Here is a 26,017-nt window from a genome sequence, read left to right as displayed (position 1 = left end):
ACAGGAAAAAAAACGGGGATGCACAGGTGGCCCCATACAAGAGACAAACCTGGTGTATACAAGAGACATGCACGAGGTACAGAAGGTCACCACTTACAAGAAACAAACTGCAAGTGTACAGGTGGCCCCTACAAAGATTGAAACCTGAGGTGTAGAGGTATCCCCATACATGAGACAAACCTGAGGTACACAGGTAGCAACACACAAAAGACAAACCTGAAGTGAGTATAGATGACCCCATACAGGAGTCAAACCTTAGGTGCACAGGTGGCCCCATACAAGACTCAAACCCTAGGTGCACAGGTGGCCCCATACAACAACCAAACCTAAGGTACATAGTTGGCTCACGCAAGAGACAAACCCCAGGTGAACAGGTGTCCCATATGAGAGGCAAACCTGGTGTATACAAGAGACATGCACGAGGTGCAGAAGGTCATCTCTTACAAGAAACAAACTGCAAGTGTACAGGTGGCCCATACAAAGATTGAAACCTGAGGTGTAGAGGTATCCCCATACATGAGACAAACCTGAGGTACACAGGTAGCAACACACAAAAAACAAACCTGAAGTGAGTATAGATGACCCCATACAAGAGTCAAACCCTAGGTGCACAGGTGGCCCCATGCAAGACTCAAACCCTAGGTGCACAGGTGGCCCCATACAAGAGTCAAACCTTAGGTGCACAGGTGGCCACACACAAGAGGCAAACCTTAGGTGCACAGGTGGCCCCATACAACAACCAAATCTAAGGTACATAGCTGGCTCACGCAAGAGACAAACCCCAGGTGAACAGGTGTCCCATATGAGAGGCAAACCTGAGGTGTACAGGTGGTCACACACAAGAGGCAAACCTTAGGTTCACAGTTGGCCCCATACAAGAGGCAAACCTTAGGTGCACAGGTGGCCACACACAAGAGGCAAACCTTAGGTGCACAGGTGGCCCCATACAACAACCAAACCTAAGGTACATAGTTGGCTCACGCAAGAGACAAACCCCAGGTGAACAGGTGACCCATATGAGAGGCAAACCTGAGGTGTACAGGTGGTCACACACAAGAGGCAAACCTTAGGTGCACAGGTGGCCCCATACAAGAGGCAAACATTAGGTGCACAGGTGGCCCCATACACGAGGCAAACCTGAGGTGCACAGGTGGCCCCATACAACAACCAAACCTAAGGTACATAGCTGGCTCACGCAAGAGACAAACCCCAGGTGAACAGGTGTCCCATATGAGAGGCAAACCTGAGGTGTACAGGTGGTCACACACAAGAGGCAAACCTTAGGTTCACAGTTGGCCCCATACAAGAGGCAAACCTTAGGTGCACAGGTGGCCACAAACAAGAGGCAAACCCTAGGCGCACAGGTGGCCCCATACAACCACCAAACCTAAAGTATATAGTTGGCTCACGCAAGAGACAAACCCCAGGTGTACAGGTGGCCAATACAATAGACACACCTGAGCTGCACAGGTGGCCACATGCAAGAGACAAACTTGTGGCTACACACAAGAGATAAGAAGGATAACTCAAAGGTGCATACAGATGCCTGAAGCATGTGACCATGTGGATTATTGTCCAAATGGTCATATTATCCAAAGGATAATCAATTTGTTAACAACTGGATGTACAACTGAATGACATACACACCTCTTTTTTGTAGGTTATTTGTAGTGTCCTCACATCACACATGTCCCCTGCTTCTATCTCCAAAGTCTCCACAAGAAATGGCCCAAACTCTGCTTCACTTTCTGGCCAGTACTTCACTGCCGACTGTCCAACACAACAAGAATCGCATAACCACACTGCAACAATATCTGACACATAACTAGATATGACTTGCTCCCCACACTAAAACATCTTATGCTGGGATAAGAGAAATTACACAAGGAGCATAAAAGACAATTCTTAAACTGAACATATACAGATTATTGGTTTGTATGGCCCTGTAAGGAGTCCAGGCCCCAGGATCACAAAACGATTATGTAGAATTAAGTCAAAATTTCAAATCACTTTAAAATTGTTAATTCTTCCATAACAAGGTCAAAATATTGCTTGAGAGCGTAAGTTCCTGTAAAAAAAATTTCAGATAAAATAGCGGAGAGGGACATACCAAGTCTAATGATTAAGGTAAAACTGCTTCATGATCCCGTGGCCAGGTGCTCCATTGCCAAGACAAGAACATGCAGATCCATACAACTATTTAACCTATGTACTATACGCTCACTTACGTTGTATAACAGGTCTGATTAAGAAAAAGTTAAAAACAACACAAACACCCAAGAGTGGTCAAAAGTTATAGTCAAATATAAAGCTATACATCAAACTAAACACAAGTTTTGGCTGTTCGGCCTAGCTACAGTGTATGTTGTAACTGTACATTGATACTTGCACCATTTCAGACTTTCCATGAAGAAGGAAGCAGTAAATATTAGGAGCTATTTCCCACAATCTAAATCAGTAAATAAAATGAAATGTGCTGTTGTTGAAAATGCCAGACATGCTATGTGGAGGGCTTGCCCTTGATAGAGTGAAAAAAACCTGGCGCACACGGAAAAAAATTAGGCAGGTTTTGGATAAATGTACTGACTTAAAGATGCATCTGAACCTGTGAGGGCTGGATTGTACCATTCCAACAACAACAGCACCGCTTCAACTAACGGATCCAGCGACTTACCTTGTTTGGCTTGTCTTTAGACAGGACATTGAGCATAACTATGGAGCTGACATTTTGCTCAAAAACAAGCCGCCAGAAATCTAGTACTGTATTTGGCAGGGGCGTTTGAGTCAGAATAAAGGCTCTCTTCATCTTATACGCCTGTGCATAATAACAAAACAAAAATATGAGATTTCATGAAACTATGACAGCATTCAAATACACTACCCACAATGTTTTAACTCTTAAGTGCAAACCTTTTTGAGCTATAAATATATCTTATAATAAATCTGAGAAATATTACTGTCTAAACTGAAAATAAAAGAGCCATTGTTGTAACATTTCATGTGCATAAATTATCTCTTTAAATGCCAGTAGTCCACTACTTAAAGTTCAGAATCTGTTGTCCAGGACAATTGAAAAATGACTCCACATAGCCAGTATGTCTGTGCTTTGATGAACAAAAGTGTGTTTACTTCACACATTGCTCAGTTACTCCTCACCCTACATTTACAAAAATCTAAACAGTCTACCAAGTGTGTAGTACATGAATGTCCTAATTACTGCAGTTCTTCAACCTTTTTCGCATGTTTGCATGGTGTTTATTCAAGCATATTCCCAAGGCATTATTCTGCGTTGACTCATAAAATTGTACTTTTTGTGAAGCCCTGAAACTGGCAAATCCAACCAATGTAGTTTTGCCTCCAAAATGAAATGACAAATAGGCACAAACTGCACTGAAAGTTGCATTTTCATATGTGAAAAGGCTGAGGAATTAGGGTTGTCAAGTTCAGAATTTGATAAATATCAAACTAATGCTTTGGGCTATGATCACAATGATGAGAAGAATGCAGAAACCATTTCTCACATCTAGTAGTTTTGTCATTTTCAGCACTAGCCTTCTAAGCTAGTTCCAGAACTTGTTTTTAACAAATTTTTGGGCAAAATGGAGGAGTTCATTCTTAAACAGGAAGAAAGCCAAAAATATCATGCCTGATATCAGTGGAAATAATTTAGAAGTCAATGAAATGTTTTTAAACTGTGAATGGGCCACTTGGCACTTGCAAGTAAATGCTGTGCAACTTAAACAGCCAGATGAGCTCCCTTAAGATTCTTCACAAGGTTTCACAAATCCATAAATCCAGGACGTTTCATAAATATTAAATACAGCTTAACAGTCTAGATGAACTTCCCTATGGTGATGATAATTAACATGTATAATGAAGCATACACATATATTGTATTATGTTTGCTTTGTAAGTATTTAAGGGTACACATATATTGTATTATGTTTGCTTTGTAAGTATTTAAGGGTACACATATATTGTATTATGTTTGCTTTGTAAGTATTTAAGGGTACACATATATTGTATTATGTTTGCTTTGTAAGTATTTAAGGTATTACAATGTGGTAAGCATCTCTGCATTCTGTTGATTAGAACATTAGATATCTGAACAATCCTTTCTCGATTCGATTCTTCAAATCATAACCGGCAATATTTCACCCAAATCAGGAACACAGAAAGGAATGGCCTCAGACCCCTGGACTGAGTAGTTCAAAACTGTATTAGCTAATACTGCTATTAAGTCGTATTTTATGCTAAAAATTTTAGCCAAACTCAGCAGCCAATGTAGCTGTCCCAAAGTCATATTGTAACAGCCACAGATTTAGTTCACATTTAATAATTTTTTTTACTCAATTGTTTTTTTTAGCCAGATACAAAACTGAAGATTTGGCCTAAAGTTAAGTCTGATTTTACATGTCAGTCTTAAAAAAACAACTGGACCCTGGACTGGGATAATCAGTTCTCACTTCCTCGCTATAAAATCACTGTGGCAAGAACAATTAAGTGTTTTCTTCAACCTTTAACTCAAGCATATTCTGAAGGCATTACTCTGTGTAGACTGATAAACTTCCACTTTTGGTGAAGCCCTGAAAGTGGTCAATTCAACCGAAGTAGCACAATCACACTAAACATTGCTCTGCCAAATGCAAAAAGGTTAAGGGACTAGGGTAGAACCAACAAGAGGTGTGGTTTTCAATGTAAAAAGGTCAAAGTGTCCATAACAGAAATGACAAACAGGATTGATAATTCATAGAATCCTGTCTGATTCAGCAGTTAGTAAACTTGCAAAATATATGTAGAAGCCAGATAGAAAAGTTAAAATTTTAACATATACAGTGTAGGTGTAAATGGACATCCAATAAATAGAAGCTTAACAGAAAAGCTGAAATTTTAACGTATACAGTGTATGTGTAAATGTACAACCAATAAATAGAAGCTTAACAGAAAAGCTGAAAATTTACCTTCTAACATGCTTATCGACATATATAGCTAGGAACTGAATAGAAAAGCTCAGTTTTTAACACCATGATGGAGACACAATCAAAGATGGTGAGTATCCATTCTAATTTGATAATCATACATCATATCATTCATGTATGCTCAAATACAATGTATTTTCTGAAGGTAAAATCCAGAACATTAAATGTTCACCAGATCAAAAGGTATGCATCATCCACAAGAGTCTAACATGTAACCTACCTCTTTCATGATTCTCCTGAATTTAGTTTTCAAGATATGAGCAAAAAACTAAAACCCTGAACTGTAATAGCTAGAAATATGACCCTCCTCTTCAGAGGGTATAACCAGGTAATTTCATTCATTATATATTCCATGCTAAGTTACACAATTTACAAAACTTATGCATAAATCAAGCTGATTTTTTAATTTGACCTGAGGGTCTATAAAATGAGCCTGCACAGAAATTTCATCAACATCAGGCAACATCTTTCATCAGTTATTGCAGGCAAACCAAAGAAAAACCAGAATCAAAGAAATCAATAAAAAGGAAAACTTTTGTTAATCTCAGACAATATTTTGAGAAGCAGGGAAACGAGAATCGTGTACTAAGAATGAAGAAAGCCACTAAATATGCAAACCTTCAGCAAAGTAAAACTGCACATAAGATTTTATCAAATCAAACAATATTTGGAGCAGTTATACACACAGACAGCATGGAATGCAACCACTAATCAGAACAAGGGAAACTGTTTAATGTGTAAAAATTATGCATACCTCTGGGTGTTTTTTTTTTATCAGAGCAGATCTGAGGGGCACAACAACAACAACATCAATACAAAATATTAACAACCAATGAAATGATGAAATCACCCAGATCATTAAATATGAAACAACTGATTTTCGAATCCTGTATGAGGGCTCATATACTTAATGAAGCTTCCATTTACATGATTCTTATATATAAAAACTAATCTTCAACCTACACAAAACGTGACTCACAACCTATGGGAGTCAAGGAAATGTTAAATGCAATCTCTTATGTACAGGTCAAGCTGGTTTTTAACATTAGTCTGAGGTTACACAAAACTATCCTGCACATACAACTTTCTAAAAATCGGATAATATTCAGACGACAGAAACCAATAACCAATAGGTTTAACGAAATTTACTGAATATGCCACCCTTAGTATGCAAATCAAGCTGGTCTCCATACTTGATCAGTCCTGAAGCCTCCCATACCCAGTACAACCTCTTACTTACATGATTCTCCTCCAGTTATTTTCAAGATATAAGCAAATTGAACAAACTGGCCCATGGACCAAGAGAGCATAGATCACCCAATTGCTATTCCCTCTTTTCATGATATGCTACCATATACATGTACGTTAATTCTATCCCTAATTCAAGCCCGTGATCTGTGATTTAAACATAACCTTTCTATTTTCTATAATACGCTGTCCCATACACCTCTCAGCTAACCAGAAAAGCCTAACATTGATATCTTACTTTTCCCCATCTCACAATACATGTATCTCACCATAAGTGGTACAGGTGGGGTTAAAATGGAGCTTCAGAGATGAACAGAAATGTCCTACAAGTACTCACAGGCAGGAAGACGGCATTGATATAATCACTTCCCCCTGGGACTGGAGTGGACAGGAATGGTCTGCTAGAATCGGCTGTAACACAAAACGTTTACTGGTTCAACAATCTGTCCTCACCTACAGGAGTTCTGGCCTCACCTATAGGAGTTCTGGCCTCACCTATTGGAGTTCTGGCCTCACCTATTGGAGTTCTGGCCTCACCTATAGGAGCTCTGGCCTCACCTATTGGAGTTCTGGCCTCACCTATTGGAGTTCTGGCCTCACCTATTGGAGTTCTGGCCTCACCTAAAGGAGTTCTGGCCTCACCTATAGGAGTTCTGGCCTCACCTATTGGAGTTCTGGCCTCACCTGGAGGAGTTCTGGCCTCGGCTATAGGAGTTCTGGCCTCACCTACAGGAGTTCTGGACAAGCTATAATACTATGGAAAACACTTCAAGCACTGTCCCTAACTCTTCTGTAAGATTGTGTCTTAAAGATGTTTTATTTTGACTTCAGAATAATACTTATCGTAATACTTATAATGTCATTTCTCAAATTTTTGGCTAAGGGCAAATTGTAGTATTAAAGATTGTTGAAGGTAACAAAACAGTGTTGTCCTGTATACACCCTTCTCCAGTTGTTCATCTAAAAAGTTTTCAAGCCCTTTATTTACCAGTGGAAATATTAATTATTAAATATTAAACTAAATGTTAATATAAATATACAGTGTTCGAAAATGCATTTTGCAGAGACAAGTTTTTATAAGCTTTTGACTCAGCTCTTCATGAGATTTGCTTCATTTTGAAATCTTTATGTCTATAAGTTTTGACAATAATTTGTCAAATGGGTTAATGCCAAAATTCCACAGGCTTTTTCCTTATTGAAGAGAATACATGCACAAAATTTAGTTGATCTCTGTTTATATTCATTTTCAGCTCGACCAAACAGCTCTATAAAGAATCACCATGTCTGGTAGTCAAATTTTGGACACTGTTTTTGATAATTTGTTCTCAAGGTTGTTTCCAAACACTAGGTTTACTATAGGCAATAGATGTGTATGTGCAGCCTACCTGGGGAGAGATACATCTTGAATTACCAAGTTTTGGTGGACTTCTGACCCTAGGCCAGATTTCCAATTGTACCAAATAATTTTTCTGTGTAAACAGTACGTTTTAATGTTTCCTATTTACAATGTTATATACACATAGATACACACAACATCAGCAACATTGCCTTAAGACAAGATTTGTCTGATGTGTCAAAAGCTTAAAGAACTATGGCACCTGCTAAAATCTTGGCACTTCTGTTCTTGGATTTATTTTCAGGGTGGAGAGCTGCTTTAAAATCAGTCTTTCTCAGGGGCACAGTCATCTCCTGCAATGCCTGGGGAGAAAATAATTTATTATACACTTGAAAAAAATCCCCAAATAATATAAAAACATAATGTAATATTATATAGGAGTATATATCTAGCATCTTCTGAATGCAATAATAATATTAGGACTTTGCGGCTTGATATTCAGTTTGTAAGGTTAAGTTTAAAGCTCAATTTTGTGGTAGGAAACTGAACATTTTCATTTAAAAAGATCCAACTTCCCTTTAAACAGTAATTCAAACTACTTTTTTCTCTTCACATCTTTTCTGAGAAAAATTGGTCAAAACTGAATACTGATTTTAAAAGGCAGCCTGAGAATAGCAACTGTCACTCTCCACGTTGTCATGGTAAAGAAAACCAAAAGTTCCAAACATTTGCCTTGTTCAGTCTCTTCATTACTCATGGTATACCTTTAATCTGTTTGATTAGATCAGCTCAGTAACACGAAGAGTAATATCTGTAAAAAATACTGTGTGACTTCAAGATGTAGTTTTGCCTGGCGTACATGCCATATGCCATTTTTGTTCTCGTTGGCCCAGTATCTGTTTTCACTTCGCCATCCTGTCCAAATTGCGAAGGGTTGGGTCAAAAAATGTGTTGTTCTTGGGAAAAGGGGGCAGAGAAGTAAAGTAAATATTCTCTACTGTATCTGAAGGAATTGGGGAGAAAATTGGGGACCATATCACGCAAAGTTTGCTAAATCCTTTCTAAACAATGGCTACAGTCCAAATCGGGTGTCAGCTGCAGGTGGCTCTTACCTCTCAGTTCACCTGCACAAGCGACACCCCACAAATATTCCACTCAGTCATGGCACGCCAGACCCAAATTCATGAGAAAGCGAACTATTTGAAAATGGACAAATAGTTTCCTCTTTCCAGGTTTAGCACACATTCACCATCCAGGCATGTCAACTTTGTCAAGAACCATAACTAAGGTGATAACAAAATGGCTGCTGCTTCAGTGATGACTATGAAACTGTGGCTGCTGCTTCAGTGATGATCATGAAGCTATGGCTGCTGCTTCACTCATGATCATGAAGCTGTGGCTGCTGCTTCAGTGATGATCATGAAGCTGTGGCTGCTGCTTCAGTGATGATCATGAAGCTGTGGCTGCTGCTTCAGTGATGACCATGAAGCTGTGACTGCTGCTTCAGTGATGACCATGAAGCTGTGGCTGCTGCTTCAGTGATGACCATGAAGCTGTGGCTGCCGCTTCAGTGATGACCATGAAGATGTGGCTGCTGCCTCAGTGATGATCATGAAGCTATGGCTGCTGCTTCAGTGATGATCATGAAGCTATGGCTGCTGATTCAGTGATGATCATGAAGCTATGGCTACTGCTTCAGTGATGACCTTGAAGCTGTGGCTGCTGCTTCAGTGATGACCATGAGGCTGTGGCTCTTGCTTCAGTGATGACCATGAAGCTGTGGCTGCTGCTTCAGTGATGACCATGAAGCTGTGGCTGCTGCTTCAGTGATCACCATGAAGCTGTGGCTGCTGCCTCAGTGATGACCATGAAGCTGTGGCTGCTGTGCCAATACCAAGTGGTATATACGGTGTTGTGTGTGCAGGTAACAGCCACTGATAGCTGACACCTGCTTTGGATTGCTAACATCAACTGTAAAGGACTCATCAGACTTAATGTATGAATGTACCATAGGTTGTCCACTTTGGCTAACGCGTCCATTTATACTTAAACAGTTGCCAAATTCACTTTTTTAACACCAACAATATCAAACATTTCTAATGTTTTTTACAAAGACCCTGCCTTAAAAATGGCCACTATAACATACACTTTCATACTTCAGATACAAGAAATATCCCACTTTTAATCATTCCTAGTCTTTGGAAACGTTGAGATAATTTTGGTGTTTTTACATATACCAATTTTAAGTAACATATTATCATTTTAACCTCATGTTATTTGTGTAAATATGTTTGCTGTACTTAAGTCTGTTCCATACCTTAAACTGCTCTTTCAAAGGAGTTTTGCCCGTGGTGGGGTCAGGGGTCTCCCAGCTCTTGTATGTAGCCTGGAACTCTGCTGAGGGAATAGAGCACTCACTGAGTTTGAGTGCTTCTACAAGTGCTTCGTGTAGAAACTGGTACTGCTCCTGAACAGAGACAAAGAACAATGTTACATTATCAACAATATGAAGAGTAAATTATTACTACGTAGTGACAATACACTGTTCTCTCCCTTTTCTTCAGACATACATGTATACACACTCTATCTGGTGGGCGCAATAACCCAAAAGCCTCTCACTAATGTGATGGCTGTCACAGCGAGTTCAGCTCATGCTGGCTTCCTCTCCAGCTGCATGTGGGAAGGTCTAAAAGCAGCTGGCAGGGTAAATATTCAATCAAATAAATAAATAAATGAACTAAATTCACATTATGCTACTCTGTATTGTTGCACATGCAATCAGGTTAATAGAAAAGTCTACATTTTTATTTCAGTTCAACATACATATTTAGGGGTGGAAATGGGTCATCTCCTCATCTCTCACACTTTTGTGCATTTTTATTGCATAAGGCACATGTACTTGACAAATCTGATGACTTTCAGTTACAGTTTAATTAGCGAGGGCTGGATATGAACCAACCTCAATGGTCAGCCTTAATATTTCCCTCCTCCAAATGAAGGTGATTAGTGCGTTTAGCGTTTTCACCCATAATGTATTGTTATGGCTTGAAATGCCAGGGTTAAGATTAATCGCCGTTAGTCATCAATTATTAGAGCTCTTCAGAGTTAGTTATTTATTTATTTGATTTGCGTTTTATACCACACTCAAGAATATTTTACTTAAATGACAGCAGCCAGCATTACCGTGTTAGGAAACCTTGCTCTACCCTCAACCATCTGCAGTGTGCTCGCTTTCCCATGTACAACCAGAGAGGAAGCCAGCTTGCGGTGGTCTTGCACCCACAGCGATCAAATTAATGAGAGGTCCCTGGGTCACTGGGTAACCACTAGAGCACAGAGACCTCTGTCCACAGTTATTTGTGCAGATGAACTCACCTGGGTCTGGATCATATTCACTCGCTGTTTCCTCATCAGAGTCACACACGCAGGCACATCTACATGTCCTTCCTTTTTAGCTTGGTTTATCAGGTAGTCCAGCCCAATAAAGGTACCAGTCCGACCAATTCCAGCACTGATAACAGACATCAACAAGTTCAATGGTAAGTGACAACAGAAATTTGGCTGCTTGGAAGTTCAGCTATCCAAACACCCTCCTTCATTTCTTCCAGAGAAACCCATTTATCTTCTCCATACTAACCTGACAACATCAGGGCCCAATATTTACCTTATCATGTAGCAAAGAGAGATCCATACTATATGACACCCTAACAAATGAATGAATGCATGGATGCTTTTACTTTTTCAGTCATATGAAGACGATAAGACATTAGATATGCGTACACATAATGTGTCTTTTGGCAGGGTGAGTCCATGCCGCAAGCACTAAAGTATCATGCCGAAGACACCAGACATGACACCCCACTCAGTCACACTATACTGACACCGGGCCAACCAGTCCTGTGTCCTTGCTCTAACCTCTAAGTGCTGAGTGCCAAGCGAGGCTGCAGCAAGTACCATTTTTAAAGTCTTTGGTATGACCGGGTCTGGGTTTGAACCTGAGTCTCCCGACTTCAAAGTGGATGCTCTAACCATTAGGCCACCGAAGCGGTCTCTGACACCCTAACATGTTCCAGGTAATCCAACAATCAAATATAAGAACCACTCCTGATGTGGAGGAAAATCTGTGTTAACTTGACTGTATAATTGGGTATACAGTATTGCATCACAATCTGCTATTTTTCCCCTCCTGTATTTATTTATTTATTTATTTGATTGGTGTTTTACGCCGTACTCAAGAATATTTCACTTATACGACGGCGGCCAGCATTATGGTGGGTGGAAACCGGGCACAGCCCGGGGGAGAGAGGCTCCTGGGTCATTACGCTGCGCTAGCGCGCTAACCGACTGAGCCACGGAGGCACCTCCCCTCCTGTACCCAGTAATACTACCGTCAGCGCTACTCGTCTTATTTGAAACATTTACTGACAAACAATGTTCGTTTGGACCGCACAATTAAAAATGTTTGTTTCATTGGCAGAATGGATACATTTTTATTGCCAGAGGAGGATGCACCAGCAACAAAAAAAAAAACAGAACTGAAAAATCATCTGATTTCTGGGCTGTTCTATCAACTGTCGCTGTTTAAGACATATTTGTGTGGTTGGTTAACCTTGAAAAAACAGAAAGATCTTAACAAATATTAAGATTGGAGAAAACAAAAAGATGAATTAAAATTTTATTTCTTTTATTATTTTTTTTTTCAGTCTCAGCTCACCCACAAGTATTGACCTCTAAACCAAAATACAGTAGTCTAAGAATGAATGACACTGTCATAAATAGATATTATTCTCTAATTAGACAGTGCTGAGATCTTGCCATTAAATCAACAAGAAAGGCCAAGATTATTATACTGTCACAATTATGCCTGTTCATCGTATGTTTAATGAAGGATTGCAGAGCAGTGACCTCATATGTTATGGAGTTGTAAATCATTGCGGTGATAAGAGACAGTACTGTGGGGAGATCATGCACAAATTTAACACAGAGGTTTTTGACATGCAAATCACGAACTGCATTTGGCAATCCATGCAACCCTGTGAATGACTCAGGAAAACGTTGAGGTACCAGTATGAGGGTAAAAACCGTCTTGGTCCCTGTCATGCAAATTGCACAGATGATGGGGTCTGTGTACCACTACCACTCGGATGATGGAATATCTGTGTACCACTACCACTCGGATGATGGGATATCTGTGTACCACTACCACTCGGATGATGGGATATCTGTGTACCACTACCACTCGGACGATGGGATATCTATTTACCACTACCACTCGGACGATGGGATATCTGTGTACCACTACCACTGACAGCATCCGATCCCCTCTCAAAATACCTATCCTTACTTCGTACGTACAGGCGAGCTAAAAAAATTGTTGTCTAGTTAATGGGTAAATAAACTGGATCTCTGTCAAACATGTCAAATGTGCTGACCTGCTTTACACAGATCACAACCCATTACAAGTTAACCAGAATAAACTGGTCTCACCTAAGCTCGGGAAATTAAGATCCAACTCAACTCAACCTCAAATAACAACGCCACTTCACTGGTGTTATACCCCAGTGGGCTGGTTCAATCCAAAGTTGTATGGCGACTCAGAGCAACACTGTATGACAAGTGGAGTTGAGATGAGTGACATCCTAAACTCTTGTGTATGCTGAGCTTTAGAGGATGGGTTGAGTGAATACTGCTTTCATTCCTCTGTGTTATATTACATATATGTGTATATACCTGCAGTGGACAACCACTGGCCCTTTCAGAGGTGACCGAGCAGTCAAGATCTTCTCACGGAAGTTCAGCAGAGGTGTGGCAAACGAAGGCACACCATGGTCAGGCCAGGACGTGAAGTGAAACTGTTTTACAGTTTTGGTTCTCCCTTTTTCCTGAGAAAATAAAAGCACATTTAGCAATGCTCGGAATAAAGTCTTTTGTACGTGTTCCTGACAGAATAACTACATATTGTCAAATAGTAAGACAATTTCTTAATTGTTAGATATAAACATATACATGTATCAAGTTCACCAATGCTGAGCAGAGTTATCTCCCCTATCTACATGCCCTTTCATTGGTTTTTACATACCCTAATCCTTCTAATTTTTGGGACAGATAGAGATGTGGAAAGTAGAATATTACATTTCCTTACCAGCCTTTTGAAAAAGTATAGACAGTATGCAAGAAACCATATATTTGCATATCCTATCCCTAAGTAACCATGTAACTAATAAAGTAGGCTTATAGGTTACACATGCGCAATTCAGGCAATTAGGTCCAAGATTTACCTGCGAACTGAAGAGTGAAGAAGCACTGATTGGGTTAGTTTGCACCTAATAAAAATATATCAGAATATTTGTCTGTTTTGGATAGAACTGAAAACTTTTTTGCCGGAGTTACTTCCCACCCGCCTGGAGGATACCAACGTAACAAAATACTATCACTTCACTTCCAGCAAACCACAGCTCATAAAATAGTGGTCATGCTAAGTTGATTTTTTGATATGTTACAGAGAAAAGTGCAAGCTGCATGTGGGGGTATGGCACTGTACCACACGAAAGTCATATTTTTGAGGTTGAAGTTGACAAATTTACTGTATAAATAGTAAGGAAAATCAATGCACTCGTTTAAAGCATAGCTGTGCCTTACATTGGCATGTCTCAACTGCAGAACCCTGATGACAAAGTCTGCATAGGTCTCCTCATCCAACAGAGTCACCGTGATCAGGCCAAGCTCTAAAGAACCGGAATTTGGCCAATACTGCTCACATTTTTTCTGAAAACAAAATTAGCAATAAAACTACTCCTGCACACTGATTAATGTATAAAGTTTTCAAAAAAACATTTATTTATTTCATTGGTGCTTTACACTGTACTCAATAATAATTCACTTACACAACGACGGCGAGCATTACGATGGAAAGAAACCAGGCAGAGCCAGGGTAAAACCCACGACCATCTGCAGTTTGCTGGGAGACCTTTCCAGGTATGACCAGAGGAACCCAGCTTGTCCAAAAAGTATGAATGGTTTTCATACTAGCCATGTGGTTTCCACTACATGTACTCTACATGGCTACACTACATCTGTATTATATACCTGTATTTCATATATCTATTGGTTTTACAATTCATATAACTGACAAGCCAGGTGTGGTAACTTCCTACTAACAACTTCCTACTACTCGTTCAAACCAAACAAGCCAGGTGGTTGGTCAAGAATCCGATGGGTTTTGTGGCTTCCCCTAATAGCTGTGCGTACTTTCCTCTGCCAGTAAAAGTTAAATATTCTGGGAATGCCAAATAACCCAAAACTATATACAAACGCATCCTTACTGTACCTGTCATAATACTCTAGTTAAACTGCAACTACAAAATTGTACTAGCCTTTGACAACATGTGGTCCCAGATTCAAACCCAACGATAAGTACTGTTGGTTTCACAGCAGCTATATGACAGGTGGGCCTCCTCCGTCATGATACAGGCTTACAAATTCTTCAACACAGTGTTTAATTACCAATCCAACATATGACTAACCAAGTAAACTGTCCCCTATTTATTCAGTAAACAATACAAATCCCTTCCCCCAAGGGATGCTCCGGATATTTGTCACTAAAAGTGCTGCATGCATGGCATGACACTTTACACACTTGCAGATCTTAAGATTTGAGGTATGTGATCAATCTCACTCCCTATAAACGACTTTAAATTAGCTAAATGAATCAGATGTGAATTTGTATAGTCTTAATGATGTCATTTAATGACAATAATTAGGTCAGTAGATCAGAAAAAAAATCTTAACAACTTCACTGAAGTGAATTTAGAGTAATGTATAGCAATCAAATTTACAGAATCTGCAAATCCCCTTCCATGTTTGATGATATTGATTAATTTTAATGATAGATCAGAATAAAATTCCCTTAAATGATACTACTGGAATTTATCAGGAAGGAAAAATGATGTGCGTCGGAACTGCTGACATTTAAAATGTCCATGACTTGGTGGTCATGTAATGATGGTACACATAGTTTGATCGAAATTGAGCAATTAGATTAGGTTAATTAACAGTGAGCCTCAACAAAAGCCTAAACAGTCAAAGACAACAACTCTGGTCACATTTCCTCATAGAGTTAAATGATATCAAGCATATCATAGCCTACATTACTCTCCTTGAATATTATACATATGCAGGCTGAAAAATGGGATATCAGGAATTGTTAGCACGATAGGAATATCACTTGTTGAGAGCTGACAATTCCTGATAGCTCATCCCCTACATGCTCTCTATGTTTCATTATACCGTAAAAACAGGGTACTTGCTCAACTAGTACACTAAGTCACAAAATTTGTACACTGATAGCGAAGCTAGCCATCATCCAGTTGTTAACATTACTAACAAGTGGACATCAGAGGCACACAAAGGGAGTTAACTGCAGTTGAGTAAACACACGTGATTGTTGGATATTAGAATGAGATTGTGGGCTATTGCATTGTGAAGGTGGGATAATTACTTTGTGATCATGACGTTTTTTTTGCTTGAGGGTGTGATCGTTGTACATGATGTTTTGCAGATTATCCTGTGGCCAGGTGTGGCAAATGAGTCACCAAATTGGTATTTGTTATTTGTGCGTAATTATGTTCTTTTGTTTACTTACTGTTAATTTTTACAAAGTTTATTTTGAATTAGAAACTCAGACATATTGTGCAGATTTTGTGATTATGTTGTATGGTGCAGAAGTTCTTTGCTAAATGTTATTTTGATTGCTACATTAATTTGTGATAACAAAAATGTCCTTAGGGTCCACTGATTTTACAATGGTATGAATACCTTATGAATATATGTGATCAAAGTTAGGCAATTGGTCTATAAAAACTTTTCAATTGCAACCTTGTTCTAAAAAGTGCCATGAGTAGACGTCTTTTTTGTTAATATTATTTTCGTCAGAACGTGCTTAACTGTGCTGTCTCCCTGAGTTGTCTCCCTTCTGTAGGACTGTCACCCTTGTCTACATATCTACATATCCTATAATGACCACATACCTTTGTATCCTATAATCATATCTAATCATACTTTCATATCCTACATTAAATGCAACTGTAACATCATATCCTATACTACATGGCACTGTACCTTCATATCCTATATTAAATGGCACTGTACCTTCATATCCTCCATCAGGTTGGTCAGCATGACTATCTTTCCACAATCCTGTTCCCAAATCATTCTCATGAAGTCGTTTATTATGATCGGAGTTGGTCCTGAAAATACAACAATGCAGCAAGGTGCTGGTATGGTATACTGTTGGTATAGTGAGTTACTGGCAAGTTGTTGGTGTAATAAGTTGCTGGTAAGTTGCTGGTGTAGTGAGTTACTGGTAAGTTGCTGTGGTAGTGAGTTACTGGCAAGTTGTTGGTGTAGTGAGTTACTAATAAGTTCCTGGTGTACTAAGTTGCTGGTATAATAAGTTTCTGGTGTAGTAAGTTGCTGGTATAATAAGCTGCTGGTGTAGTCAGTTGCTCGAGTAGTAAGTTGCTGGAATAGTAAGTTGCTGGTGTGCTGAGTTGCTAGTTGCTTACTGGTGTACACTGTAGTAACTGCATGTGCTAGTGCTATTGACAGCCACTGTTCCATTTTGCAAACATAGTTTCAGTTTGGTAAAATTATTTTTCCCTTACCTTTGCAACCCTGGAGAAGCAATATCAAGAATATTTGATTTCAGAGACATTTTTTTCTTTACAAGTTTTTATTTGATATTGTGTCGGGACATGGACATCTGCACAGTCCACAACTGCAATGAAAGTTCAAAGTCTACATCATTCAATGGAAATAAGCTAGGAAAAGCATAAAGTCTGTGTGTTTTTACATGTACATGTATATTTGTCTGTTTCAGTATCTCCCTCCTAGTAAGTTGCCTGAGTAACTCCCTACTAGTAAGTTGCCTGAGTAACTCCCTACTAATAAGTAGCTGGTGCAGTATAAAGTTGTTGTTAAACTAAATTATTGGTGTAGTAAGCCGCTGGTGCTAAAATGACCTGCACCAACATGATTAATCTAATATTTACCAAGGTTTCTTTCACAAATTATGAGCCAAACATAAAAAGTATGACAAATCTTACAAATCCACAATAAAATAAATGAACACAATCTTGTGGCAAGCTAATTAAATCAAAGTTTTAACTGAACGGAAAAAAGCAGGGAAGTATTCAATAATTTTCAAACACAATCACAGTGTATTCAATGATTCATTGCATTATGAAAATAAAATAAAGAGAGACATACCTTGAGAGGCGATGTACTTGTTTTCTTGTTTATATCCCTGAAAGCATCAAGATAAAATATCACAAAGAAATGATTAGAACGTAGATATTACTATGCACAAATCGATAATACCTAGCTATGTAATTATCCCACATCACAATGATCACGTGGGGTGCAGATATATTCTCAAGATATACAGATATATACTACGTCAAAGGTATCTGCTGAGTAGGTTATCTCCCTTTGTTTAGTTGTGAATGCAATGGTCACATTGCTGAAGCGATTCACATGGGTCTTGTGCACTGAATTGATGGATTCATTGTTACTCAGTGATAGCCAGGATACCAAAAACATGTGGTGTCAGTAACCTTCATATCATATGAAAATTACTGACACCATATATTTCCATATCCTATCCCTGAGTAACCGTGTAACTGACAGTATATCCTACTCCTTATTACATATTAAAGTTAGTTGAGCGAGACACACACATCTTACATTGTATTTGAACATGCACCGTATGAACACTGAGCATAGGCATACATGTACGTTTGAGCTGTGACATAAAGACTGAAGACTGACATAAGTCTTTATAAGTATGGAAATACATTTAAGTTCAGGTTTGGACATATTAACATATACAGGATTGGCATAAGTTTCAGCTTGGAAGAAGGTTTAAGACTAGAGCAGGGCTGATACTCACGTGGATGTAACAGGCATTGATGTATGTGGTATTGGGATCATTATCTAGTATACTGAGCACAACTCGAGAATGGTCATCTGTACAACACAAACAAAACAAATGTTCCATAGTTTGGCTGTTGTTTAGTGCCATACTGAAAAAGTTTTCATTTATATTTATTTATTTATTTGATTTGTGTTTTATGTCATTTTCAAGAATACTTGAATACTTATACAACAGTGGCCAACACTACAGTGGCAGGAAACCGGGCAAAGCCTGTAGGACACCCACAACCACCTGTAGATTGCTGGCAGACTTTCCCACATACGGTCAGAGGGGAATTAAGCCAGCATGAACTGGAATTAAACTAACAGCAACCGCATTGGTGAGAGTCTCCTGGGTCACTGGGCCGCACTGGCATGCTAACCACTTCTACCACACAGGCCTCTTTTCACTTATACATTGGAGTTATTGTACCTAGGGACGGGCCTCCATGGCTCAGTTGGTTAGCACGCTAGCACAGCGTAATGACCCAGGAGTCTCTCACCAATGTGGTCGCTGTGAGTTCAAGTCCAGCTCATGCTGGCTTCCTCTCCAGTAAGTGGGAAGGTCTGCCAGCAACCTGCAGATGGTTGTGGGTTTCCCCCGGGCTGTGCCCGGTTTCCTCCCACCATAATGCTGGCCGCCGTTGTATAAGTGAAATATTCTTGGGTACGGCATAAAACACCAATCAAATAAATAAATATTGTATCTAGGGTGTCTGTACTTACAGGCTACGATGTTGACATATCGGCTCTTGGGTTTATTTTCTGGTATTTTGGATACTTCATGATTGGCTTGTAGTCCCGACAGCAGTTTCTGTGAACAAAAAAAATTAGGTTGACAACTGTTTTCATCAAATAACATTCCACAAAAATTCCCATGGAGATATATTTTCTATTAATATTCAATTAAAACATCCCAATGCCTCTATACTTTGTGAGGCATTTTAATAAACTGATTACTTTTTCTCAGTATATCTGAGAACTAAATGGCCAAGAATCCACATAGAATGTGTTAGTCCTATAATGTGTTAGTCCTATAATGTGTTAGTCCTATAATGTGTTAGTCCTATAATGTGTTAGTCCTATAATGTATTGGTCCTAATGCATACAACCAGGTACTGTTAAGAATTATTAGTTATGACATCATTATTATTGTTGAGAACGAATAGAGGCAGAAGAAAAAAGAACTGTTAAAAAATGGACAAACTGAGACGAGTTTCATGAAAGATGACAGAACTGCTAGCACCATATAAAGTTACAATGGAGTTGTACAAATATTTGCAGAAGGTACTGACATCACAATGTAAAAAGAGATCAGAATTCATAAGATATCTTTATATTTTTAGAAAACCATATCTGAATGAAAAGAAAACAATTTGCAGGTTTGAACACTTGTCCAAGGTTAAAGCATAAGTGTATGCGTATGCAGCAGTGAAAATACCCCAAAAATCAAATGTTTTCGTGTTTCAGATTATGAAAGTGTTATATCAACTTGCATTTATTACTGGTAGGAAAGTAATGAACAATTCAATTATTAGAGTTGGAGGAGAAGAATCTTCCTACTCACATCAAACTCTGCCTTAAATCCTTCGTCAGCTTTCTTCTTACAGACATATTCCCACAGGTCATCAACTAGCACCGCTGGGCCATCAGTGGTGAAATCTACAACGTTATAGTACTCGGAGGGTGTGCTGTCACTGGTAGGAGAGGTGGTTACTGTAGCAGAGGTGGGTGCTTTAGAAGAGGTGGGCGCTGTAGCAGAGGTGGGCGCTGTAGCAGAGGTGGTCCCTTTAGCAGAGGTAGATACAGCAGCAGGAACTGGCTTCTTTGCTGACAAAGGAAACACAGCATAGGTCATCATTTCTACTCCGTCGGCTTTTGTGGGGATAAACTTAATTTTAGAAAGAAAATAGAAAAAACTGGAGCAGACATTTAAAGCAGATTTCATGTTCAAACATTCAGCTCAATGATGAGACCATTACATACCTTAATAATACTGCTATGACCAAATTGTTACCATCACATAAATAAAACCTCTAGCTGATTGTGTTCCAAATCAAAAGGCAACTTACATCTGGTAGCAAGGCACATGAATGTAAAACTTCAGCTTAACATATAAAGTACTGAAGTCATGAATTTGGTATTTTACTGTAATTAGATGCACACAGTGAATCAACGATGGAACATCGTGCTATTGTACTCTACATGTGTGCAAAACCTAAGTTCCAAACCTGATGCAGTACTTTTTCATGTACTACACCTGACATTTTGTTTAACATTGACTCTAATCCACAAAACACTAAGTCATGAACTTAGCTGGTACAGTATGTACATTAGTAGCACACAGTGAATCGGCGATGGAACATCTCCCTTGTGTTATTGTGCTCTACATGAGTGCAAAACCTGACATAGCCTGCCACCTAAAAATGCCATTAGACGTGTGGTGATGACCTACATGTATATGTGCTGATGTACATATTGTGGGTCACACCAGTATTTGTACTTGGATGACCTACATGTATATGTGCTGATGTACATATTGTGGGTCACACCAGTATTTGTACTTGGATGACCTACATGTATATGTGCTGATGTACATATTGTGGGTCACACCAGTATTTGTACTTGGATCTCCACAGGCAATGTCCATTGATCACTCTACTGACTTTTAAGTATGGATGTAGGCCCACATGTATAGGAAACAAAATAAGCTATGCTTAATATTTCCACAATGAAATAAAGCTGAGCTGAAGTGACATTCCCCCTAGCTATGGATAGTAAAAGCAATGGAAAGCTGCACTCGTCACATTCCTCCCACCTTAAATCCTTCCCTTACCCAAAACTACCCCAAATTCAAAGGCCAAGAGCTCCATGTTTCTTTGAACCTAGCTATTCTGGTCACAGCACCAGTATGATGGGTGACAGATTTTTTTTGTGGGTCATGGTATAAGCTCCATATGGCAGTAGTCCAGCACTCAGTAGGCCCTGTCACCCCTACACTATCCACAACTGGAGAGCAAGAAATCATGAGTAACTGTTGTAACTCTTGGAGCAATCGCACAATAAAATGTTGGGGGAGTGCCCGCAACTGCGAGGCAGGTGGACAGATAAACTAATCTTATTCAGTCTTACTTTATCGTACATCGCAAATGATGTTCTTGAATCATATGGGCATTTTTGTCACTGTGGGCCTTTGATTTCATGCAAAATTACATGTCTACTGCGAATAAATGGCAGTCCTGAAAGAGGCTATGGTTCAGTTTTGGTGTGGCTGCAAGCAATTTCTGGTTATTAAGTAGGCTGTGATTAACCATGATCAAAGGTTGTGGTAAATAGCAGTGACCAGAGGTTTAGCTAAAGTAAATTCACCCCAGCTGTGTAAGTACTGGAATGTCACTCTTGTTGCATATATGCAAGATGTCATTTTTTCGAATCAAAACAAGTAAACTTGATTTTCGTTCCCGTCATTGCCCTACTCAAAAGAAAATACATACCTGGCACCGGTTTTGTGTTGACATCATTCAGAGAGTTGCGCTGCAGCTGGGTAGTGGCGATGGCTAGCATTTCATCACCACTCCTAGCAGAATTGCTGGGTTTCTTTTTCCTCCGTCTGACAACAATGTTGTTAAACTGAGTTCATACTTAAAGACACACTGCATGGACGCATTTTAACTTTACAAAAATATTGATTTGCTCATTTTCAACAAATTAGCACTGAGCACTTAGTGCCAAGACAGACAACAAGAACCATTTTTAAACTCTTTGGTGTAACTTTGAGGTGGATTTTCTAACTATTGGACCACCTAAGTGGTCAAATGACGAATGTACGATTTCATTTACAGTGATAAATTTCTTGGGTATTACAGATTTACTTATTAGCTGCAAGTATTTACTTCACAGACCCATTGACATCTTGTAACCTTTTTGAAGGAAAGCGCATTCTAAAAGTATTGCTTTGGCCAAACATGTCTCTTACTGTTTGAGCTGTCAGATTAAAAATGGTCATAATTTGGTCAAAAGCTCAAAGCTGATCTCTAGCATGTTGAAGTTAAGTCATGTACCAAGTTTCAATTCAGAATAGCAAACAATTTTTTTAAGAAAAGTTCCAATAAAATTGTTAAGTCCATAAAAGGGCAAAAGCGTTGTAATTTCACTGAACATACACAAATCTGTGGGACACTTGATCATAACCTGTACATGTACCTTCTCATGCTGAAGCCACATATCTATAGTTCCAGACACTTATCAATATCGTGCACAAACCATTTTGAAAGCATGTCTGGGAAATGGTCAGTCCACAATAGCTACAATTCAACTGATAGGTGAAAGCATGGTTTTACCAAGTTTCAATTCAGTTATAGAAAAAAGTCTGGAAAACACTTCGTGATGGCCTGGAGTGATCTAGTCCTCTCTGTTAGAGCAGTAATAATTGTACAAAAACTAGTAGGCAGATCTATTTTGTCTGCTGTAACCATCACATCCCAATCCCAATACAAATGCAACCAGACCTTTTGAGCAGATTTTTAAGCAAAGTAAATATTTTCTAACCATTCTGATCACCATTTTTCTCATCACTCCAAAATTTTGCCCATATGATATACCGTTCTTATCAGTCACTTTCCTATCGCCCATATGGCATTTTCCCCTAATGTTCTGCTCCAACCAACTAGAAGACTTGTTGTCTTGAAAATTTGTTAGTGGGAGACTCGTGGATGAGCTACACAGGAGGTCCACATGACAGTAGAATGCAACATTTTCCTCTGTGACATTCAGTGCGTGTGTACTTCATGAATGTTTTATGATCACACGTACACCGATTATTGTGAGGCAATAAAGAAAACAAGAAATTCTTGATACAGGTGGGAAGGTAGTTTTATGAATTTCCCATTGAGTAGATTGCCAGGCAAAACGTCAAAGAGAAGTACAGCTATGAATACTTACCTGAGGAAAATGAACAGTACAACAACAAGAACAATGATGACCAGCACAGCAACGACCACTCCAGCAATCAGGCCAACTTGTGATTCTGGTGGACCAATCACTTTGGCTGAAACCACATAGAAAAGGAACAGGTCAGCAGTCTGAAGAATTTCATTACATTAATGTCTCACAGCATCACAAAATAAAAGCAAAACAGTGTGTCAAAAAGCCAAACTTGTAACTTAAGGTCCACTGAGTGAATAACATTCAGTGCTGTAATATTTTGTACCTTTGTGTTTGCATGATGTTTATTCAAGCATATTCTGAGAGCTTTTTTTTGTATGCTCAATAGACCAGAAATTGGCCCACCCAACCAAGGCAATTACATGTAATATTTAAAAGAACAAAAATAAAAGCACTTAAAATACATATCACATGTCTCTCATATCAAATTTGGAAAAGTTTTGGAGATATAATGTGGTGTGAAACTGTCATACCTGGTTCACATCGGTCCCCTGTGTAGCCATCCTTACAACCTCCCAAACAGGTACCATTGACGATGTTACATGATGACGGTCCTTGCAAACAGTATACACTGCAGGTAGACTGGCAGTTCTCTCCCCATGTCCCTAGTGTACAGTCTGAACATACATACGACATACATAAACAAACAGTACACACTGCAGGTAGACTGGCAGTTCTCTCCCCATGTCCCTTGTGTACAGTCTGAACATACATACGACATACATAAACAAACAGTACACACTGCAGTTAGACTGGCAGTTCTCTCCCCATGTCCCTAGTGTACAGTCTGAATATACATATGACATACATAAACAAACAGTGCACACTGCAGGTAGACTGGCAGTTCTCTCCCCATGTCCCTAGTCTACAGTCTGAACATACATATGACATACATAAACAAACAGTACACACTGCAGTTAGACTGGCAGTTCTCTCCCCATGTCCCTAGTGTACAGTCTGAACATACATATGACATACATAAACAAACAGTACACACTGCAGTTAGACTGGCAGTTCTCTCCCCACGTCCCTAGTCTACAGTCTGAACATACATATGACATACATTAACAAACAGTACACACTGCAGTTAGACTGGCAGTTCTCTCCCCATGTCCCTAGTGTACAGTCTGAACATACATATGACATACATAAACAAACAGTGCACACTGCAGTTAGACTGGCAGTTCTCTCCCCATGTCCCTAGTCTACAGTCTGAACATACATATGACATACATAAACAAACAGTACACACTGCAGTTAGACTGGCAGTTCTCTCCCCACGTCCCTAGTGTACAGTCTGAACATACATATGACATACATAAACAAACAGTACACACTGCAGTTAGACTGGCAGTTCTCTCCCCATGTCCCTAGTGTACAGTCTGAACATACATATGACATACATAAACAAACAGTACACACTGCAGTTAGACTGGCAGTTCTCTCCCCACATCCCTAATGTACAGTCTGAACATACATATGACATACATAAACAAACAGTAAACATTGCAGACTGCAGATAGACTGGCAGTTCTCTCCCCACATCCCTAGTGTACCGTTTGAACATACATATGACATACACAAACAAACACGTACACATATCACTTAACATTTCTTCTGTACAGTAAACCAGTTTAATATCACAGATGAAAACAAATTCAATGATATCACAATGAGAATGTACATCAATTATCTGCCTTAATGCCTCACTTTAAAGAAGAAGCCAAAACAATTGGAACTCCAAGCCTAGTGAAAAGATGATGGATTAAAGCTTTTGAATGTTTACATGTACTTTTTTTCAATAATCAAATGTACACATAAGTAAAAGCAAGTGTATACAGCTGGCTGTGCAGCTGATCTGATCTTGAGGGCGGCCATCTTGGCTTGCCAAGTCACTAGGATGACAGAACAAATAAGCCCTTAGGTCCTACAGTAAAAGTCTGCTGCCTTTTCTGCAGGCTTAATCTCCATCCTTGTTTTTCTTACATCTACATTTAATTATGTAATAGTTTATCAAGACATCAAGGAAACCAGGGTTCATGAACTTAACCGCTATGAAGCTGCAGAACAAGATTTAATATATCTATCACTCAGCAGGTGCTATATGAAACACTGTAACCTCAGATATAGGCAACTATCCCCGCCTTTTCCTGTAAACTGGGCATATAGATAAGATCTGTTGTGAAAGAAAAATCCAGATAAGGTGATGGTACAGCTATGAAGATAATATTTAACAGTGTCTTGATGCTACACAATAAGAATATTTATATAAAAACATTTATATCTTATCTAATCTAATGAGTATTTACTGTGTATTTTACTATCTTCCTGGTCTTCACTTCACATACTCAGAATCTGATATTGTTTAATGACCTTTACAACATCGGTGCACATACATTAACGCTGAAGATGTTGGACTTATTTCATTATTTATTATATTGTATCAGCCAAAAAACTTGGCAGATAATTGACAAAGACCTGACACCTGACAGAGATTGGATGACATGTACCTAACCAACTCTGCCTACTTCACAAACAG

The 26,017-nt window shown here is 39.1% G+C and overlaps 1 protein-coding gene across 1 annotated transcript in view; it reads right to left on the bottom strand.

The window, feature by feature from the left end:
* The window catches only part of LOC135470827 (receptor-type tyrosine-protein phosphatase S-like), a 30,249-nt gene extending 5,805 nt beyond the window's left edge, over window positions 1-24,444 (bottom strand). Inside the window, exons 1-16 of the mRNA XM_064749871.1 lie at window positions 23,952-24,444; window positions 23,476-23,581; window positions 22,029-22,144; window positions 20,102-20,364; window positions 19,261-19,348; window positions 18,512-18,588; window positions 17,830-17,866; window positions 16,711-16,808; window positions 14,203-14,328; window positions 13,294-13,445; window positions 10,939-11,074; window positions 9,881-10,030; window positions 7,826-7,925; window positions 6,520-6,638; window positions 2,675-2,815; window positions 1,648-1,770 (exon numbers count right to left, since the gene is read on the bottom strand). Coding sequence (XP_064605941.1) covers window positions 1,648-1,770; window positions 2,675-2,815; window positions 6,520-6,638; window positions 7,826-7,925; window positions 9,881-10,030; window positions 10,939-11,074; window positions 13,294-13,445; window positions 14,203-14,328; window positions 16,711-16,808; window positions 17,830-17,866; window positions 18,512-18,588; window positions 19,261-19,348; window positions 20,102-20,364; window positions 22,029-22,144; window positions 23,476-23,581; window positions 23,952-24,192 — 2,073 coding nt within the window. The 5' untranslated portion in view covers window positions 24,193-24,444. The remainder of the gene's footprint in view (window positions 1-1,647; window positions 1,771-2,674; window positions 2,816-6,519; window positions 6,639-7,825; window positions 7,926-9,880; window positions 10,031-10,938; window positions 11,075-13,293; window positions 13,446-14,202; window positions 14,329-16,710; window positions 16,809-17,829; window positions 17,867-18,511; window positions 18,589-19,260; window positions 19,349-20,101; window positions 20,365-22,028; window positions 22,145-23,475; window positions 23,582-23,951) is intronic.
* Between the last annotated feature and the right edge of the window lie 1,573 nt (window positions 24,445-26,017).

This window comes from Liolophura sinensis, chromosome 7 (assembly GCF_032854445.1).
Source record: "Liolophura sinensis isolate JHLJ2023 chromosome 7, CUHK_Ljap_v2, whole genome shotgun sequence".
In the NCBI taxonomy this organism is placed as follows: domain Eukaryota; kingdom Metazoa; phylum Mollusca; class Polyplacophora; order Chitonida; family Chitonidae; genus Liolophura; species Liolophura sinensis.
This window is presented reverse-complemented; position numbering and strand designations above follow the sequence as displayed.